Source organism: Oryzias latipes, chromosome 1 (genome assembly GCF_002234675.1).
Source record: "Oryzias latipes chromosome 1, ASM223467v1".
NCBI classification, from domain to species: Eukaryota; Metazoa; Chordata; class Actinopteri; order Beloniformes; family Adrianichthyidae; genus Oryzias; species Oryzias latipes.
In genome coordinates, this window is record NC_019859.2 from 20,872,283 (window position 1) to 20,877,877 (window position 5,595).

Sequence of the window (5,595 nt, forward strand, 5' to 3'; positions counted from 1 at the left end):
CCACATTCATAACATGGCGTTAGTTATTTTAAAGGGTAAACCTGACCAACATCTGCTCCACAAACCCCATGCTGACTCTATTAGACCTGTGCAGCAGAACCATCAGTTATGCCAAGCAGGAACACTCAGTCTTTTGAATGCACAATTCTGACAAGTATAATTCTCCTCGAATGGAATACATTTCGGAAAATGATCATAGAAAGGAAGCATTTGAAGTTAACGAGCTCATTAGTGCACCTCGCGATGATGCTTAGAGTCATGTGAGTTATCAACTGGCTTTCCAGGGATAAAAAGGATAAAACACAACTGAGTGCTCTTAATACTACCAATATTTTAGGAGGTTTTAAAATATGTTTGGGACACAGAGCCTTTACTTGTTCCGTTGTTGCTCTGATGACATAAATTGCATAAACAGCCAAACATTTTTAAGCAAATTGTGGATTTGCAGAAAAGGAGAAATGGACTGAACTTGAATAAAATGTAGTTAAAAAAGCCAACTGGGACAATTTTTCAGAGGTTATTTGTTTGTTAAAGTCCCACTCCAATCCTCTTTTGATCTATTGGAAAAGCGTTCCCAGTGGTCTTTTAATTACGATTATGCCGTTTGAGACCAAAATGGAAAACAAAAACTGTCATTTTCTAGGACAAAGTTTCTGCACAGCGGTATGAGTTCTTTAGAAATTCACTTCAGAGATGATGTAGGCTGAACTCTTGGCATGAAGTAAGCCTGTCCCTATTTCCCATCATCCCTTTGTTGACGCTCTCTCCCTCTAGCTCACAGCCCCTCACACCCCTAACTTAACATTGCAGGTGCAACAAAAATGGGGAGCAATATTGGAGCTATGCAGTCGTACAGTTTTAAACCAGATTCCATCTAAAACGAGGAAAACAAAGACGTTCGTGGATCTATTTGTCTGCGAGTAGATGCATCAGAATGGAGCAGAGCAGGGAGATTGTGGCCCGCGACCATAGCTTCTACTTCACCCCTACAAGGCTTTTTCCAACATTATTTTTTTCATCTGCTCCTGATTCACGATTTGAATAAAGAAATACTCAGAAATGCAATTTTGAGCTTAGTTTTCTTTACACAGTATATCTCCTCCATCATCAGAAAGATGTCTTTAATGTTTAAAGGGTTCGCATTCTACTTCTCTGCTCTCACTAAGTCCCCAGCATGCACTTGTTTGCACAGATGAAGAATCTGAATCTTGAGGAAAAAAATTAAACTCCACTTGTCCTGAGGTCCAAGTCTGAGAAGAATCCTGTTGCTGCATGGAGCCTGGTGGGGTCTGGGGGCCGACAGGAGCCAGAGCAGCAGAGCAAAGGTGGGGAGCAGATTTGGTTTCCCCCCCCCCCCGGGTGTGCTGAGAGGAGGTCTGCTTCTCACACCAGGCCAAGCCATATTTCACCATGTGGTATGAACCTGCAGACCTGCCCAGAGGATTTCACCACTCCTAATGATGGAAAATTAACGCTCCATTGAACTGAGCTAAATGCCCCCACTGACATTTCCAAACTATTTACAGCACGGGTCGAAACACAGCGAGCTGAGGGATCACTCTGGCTATGTTTCTGCTGATTTAAGCCTAATGAGGAAAAGCTGTCAGACAGATTCTGTTATGATTTCATGCAGGGCTGGAGACGAAAAAGGGAGGAAGGCTGTCAGGAAAATGACTGCTGGTAAAATACTAAGAGCTACAATTAGAAAGCATTATGTCTCTCAGACCCAGAGTTTTTTTTTTTTATTTCCCTGAGAAGACAAATATGTCCACAAGGTTCACCTGACATGAGGAAACCAACTGTGCAGAATGGAGAAGAGGTCTCTGCGCAGACTCCTCCCAGTCATGTCTGGAAGAAAACCTCCCGTTAACAGTGGGTGCTGGCCAAAGGCGCGCGCTCCATCCACGAGGACCCACCAAGCTTTAGAACCCCTTCAAGGACGACCACCATGAGAGCCCTCATTTCCGCTGTGCTGCTGCTCACAACAACCCACTGCAGCCGCGCGCTTTTCAACTTCGACCAGCACGAGCTGCTGTTCAAACGGAACAGCTGCAAGCAGATCCCCGCCAGCCTGCCGCTCTGCCACGACATGGAGTACACGGAGATGCGCCTCCCGAACCTTCTGGGCCACGAGACCATGACCGAGGTTCTGCAGCAGGCGGCCTCCTGGATCCCCCTGGTGCAGAAGCAATGCCACCCGGACACCAGGAAGTTTCTCTGCTCTCTCTTCGCCCCCGTCTGTCTGGATGACCTGGACGAGCCGATCCAGCCGTGCAGGTCCTTGTGCGAGAGCGTGAAGCGCGGCTGCGCGCCCGTCATGTCCGCCTTCGGCTTCCCGTGGCCGAAGATGCTGGACTGTGAGCGCTTCCCGCCAGACGACGACCTGTGCATCCCACCTGTAGACAGCGAGAACCTGGTGCCAGTCACCGAGGAAGGTAAAAAAGCGTCCAGAAAATCACAGCAGAGGGACTTTAACAACCTGAAAAGGGGGAAATAGTTTGATGCCACACACTTTACTTTCCAAATTTCAGTAAATTATATTAAACTTGATCTGATTTATATTGTGTTTGTGTTTAGCACCTAGGGTGTGTGACGCATGCAAGGAAACTGATGAGAAGGACAACGAAATTGTGGACAGTTTGTGCAAGAATGACTTTGGTAAGTTAATCACTGAAGCATGACAATTTTATTCTAACAGGTTATAAAGACAGGAAAGAGAAAAGTTTATTTAAAAAACAAACATGTATCATAAACTTCAAAAAGTGATTTTCTTTAAGTTGAAAAAAATAACATCTAATATGAAAAATACACGCTTGATATTTTCACCCCTTACGTCTATTGATGCAAATATGAACCAAACCCCATTTGGTTCCAAAATTAGCTTAATTTACCATCAACTTGAAAGCAAAAACATAAGCGGATCTTTAATTCAGTCGCTGGAAATAAATTCAGATGTGAAGGGGTTAACATCAAACCTTGTGGACCATTACTTGGTCAAGGAAGTTGAAAACAGCATTACCTTTTAGTCATTAAAGGAAAAATCTATTTTTTAAGTACAAACTTGAGCAGGACGTCAAAGCTAAAAAGCCTATTAACGAGAAAATGGATTATTGTCTGAGCGTTTTTAGGAATTTGTGTGTGATTTGTGAGGAGGATCCCGTGTGTTCTTCTTGCCTTTCCTCCTTGTCCTGGTTTTGGCACAAACACAATTTGGCTAAGCTAAACGGCGTTTACTTATACCGTCCCCCATGCACACACACTGATGACGGCTCAGCTGCCAAACAGTGGCACTTATGACCAAAAAGAGTGATGTTGGGTTCAGTGTCTTGCCCAAGGACACTTAGACACATGGTGGGAACCGAATCTGTCATATTCCGAGCAGAGGTCAACCGCTTCTTCATCATAGCTTACTTTCTGTCAACAAAACCTGTACCTCAAACAATTCATCCATCCATCCATCCATCCATCCATCCATCCATAATCAGAACCTGCTGTATCCCTTTTGAGGTCACAAGAATAGTGGCGCAGACCCAGCCATTGTTGGGCGAAGGCAGGTACACCCTGAACAGTTCACTTGTCTGTTGCAGGGCCACACTCACACACATGCACAACTAGGGGCAATTTCAAGACACCTGTTAGGCAAGCTTTGGGACTGTGGGAGGAAAACAGAGAAAACCCACACATGTACAAGGAAAACATGCAAATTCAGAAGCGCAGAAAGGTCCCAGCTGGGTTTCAAACCAGCGCTGTGAGACAAGAGCACCAACCACTACTCTAGCCCAAATTAAATAAATGCCATTTTATTCAGGAATATGAGGTAGAGTCATGCTCTTATAGTCCAGAAATGTGGCCATAATATGTTATTCATGGTGTCTAACCTAACATCAAACTTTTCCATCTCTCCATGTTCGTGTCAAGCTATGAAAATCAAGGTCAAAGACATCTCGTACATCAACAGAGATACCAAAATAGTCCCAGAGACAAAGAGCAAGATCATATACATGGTGAACGGTGTGACCGAGCGCGACCTTAGGAAGATGCCGCTGTTGCTGCGGGATGGGATGCAGTGCATCTGTGAGGAGATGAACGACATCAACACTGCCTATCTGGTCATGGGCCAGAAGACAGAGAGCCACCTGGTCATCACCTCGCTGAAGCGCTGGCAGAAAGGACAGCGCGAGTTCAAGAGGATTTCCAGGAGTGTTCGTAAGATGCAGTGCTAGGAGTATGAGAAGAGATCATAAAATCTGCATGTCAGTGTTGATAATTAGGTTTTAGTTGTACCCTTTCCATTTTTTTTTTTGCTGCACATATTGCAGCTATGGGCCAGGTGTGTAGCCTTTGAGCACATCTGGATTGCTTCTCAAACTTAAGAAGATGCATATAAAACTTGTGATCAAAGTAAGGAAGCCTGTGGATTTGAAATTGTTGTAAAATGCAGAAAAAAGGTGAAATTCCTGTGGCGTTTTTCCAAGTTCAGCTATTTTTGTTGCACCAATGACCCCTAGTGGGCATTTCTTAAATAGCACGTCTTTTTATGAGTTGTGTTTGTCAATTTCATTTTCAAGTTAGTGTCTGTCTTATTCAGTTGGGGGGGGGGGCACAGAAATACTAAAACACATGGCTGGGGTAAAAAAAAAAAAAAAAAGAAAGAAAAAAAGCAGTTACAGCTTTGGGATACATGGGATAATGGATTGTCACTACTGGCAGATGCAATTCCTGCATAAAAACAGTTTGTAAAACCCCAAAAGACACACTTTTGTCCTTTCTGGTGGTTCAAACAAGGTTTTTTTTACTTTAAATGTTCAGCAAACATATCTTACAGTAAAATGTACAAATGCTGAAACAGCTTCAGATGAGAGTCTGTGAAAAACCTTCTTTCCATCCTGTCTTCTCAAGCTAAAATGAGAGATAGCTGGCTATATGCTCTTTCTGTAAAATTTACTTATTTTTATCTCTGTTGTTTTTTACGTGCATATTTTTTTTATTACACATTTTGTTAATGCTTTTGATTTGCTGTGTTGACCAATAGGTTCTGTTTTTTAGGTATGAACTCTAAAAGTTGGACGTTTGGACGGTGGTGTTTTATAAAGCCGTATCTAGGCAAACTACAGAGAGATTGTGTGTATGTTTTACCATGTAAAGTATCTTTACATTACAATGTAAATATCAAATACTCTCATTAATTCTTTTTATTTGTTTTCAGCAAATAAAAGCTGCCGACCAAAAATGTGTAAATGTGGTCATATGAGACAAATAAGGAGGCTCTGAATGATTTTAATACTGATTTTCTAATAATCTCTCAAAACATCTGATTCCCAAGTTTAAATACTTAATTACAAAGGGAAAGAAAGTAAATAAAAATTCCTAAGTTACTCATTTACCAAATACTTAAATTACTTTAGAGTCTCACAAAGTGACCTAAAAAGGCAAAATTGAAGAAAAAAAAGTTTCAATTTTTGTACAAAAAAATGTCTTTTGAGAATAGTGCCATGTTTTTCAGTCCAAAATGACTTTCGAGAAGGTTCACCACTGGCTGCCTGTTAAAATTTGTCAGACATCATCAGAAAAAGCCTTAAGATATTAGTCAAATAA

The 5,595-nt window shown here is 42.1% G+C and overlaps 1 protein-coding gene across 1 annotated transcript; it reads left to right on the plus strand.

Moving 5' to 3' along the window:
- The first annotated feature begins 1,800 nt into the window (after positions 1 to 1,800).
- sfrp2 (secreted frizzled related protein 2) lies at positions 1,801 to 5,230 on the plus strand. The gene is made up of 3 exons (XM_023958131.1): positions 1,801 to 2,435; positions 2,578 to 2,658; positions 3,919 to 5,230. The coding sequence occupies exons 1-3, from the start codon at positions 1,949 to 1,951 to the stop codon at positions 4,221 to 4,223; spliced, it is 873 nt and encodes a 290-aa protein (XP_023813899.1). The 5' UTR covers positions 1,801 to 1,948; the 3' UTR covers positions 4,224 to 5,230.
- The last annotated feature ends 365 nt before the right edge of the window (positions 5,231 to 5,595 follow it).

Excerpts from the sequence above, each read along its gene's own strand:
- sfrp2 (XM_023958131.1), top strand. The coding sequence starts at position 1,949 with ATGAGAGCCCTCATTTCCGCTGTGCTGCTGCTCACAACAACCCACTGC. Across the intron at positions 2,436-2,577 it reads GGTGCCAGTCACCGAGGAAG|CACCTAGGGTGTGTGACGCA; the intron begins GTAAAAAAGCGT and ends GTTTGTGTTTAG. Across the intron at positions 2,659-3,918 it reads TTTGTGCAAGAATGACTTTG|CTATGAAAATCAAGGTCAAA; the intron begins GTAAGTTAATCA and ends GTTCGTGTCAAG.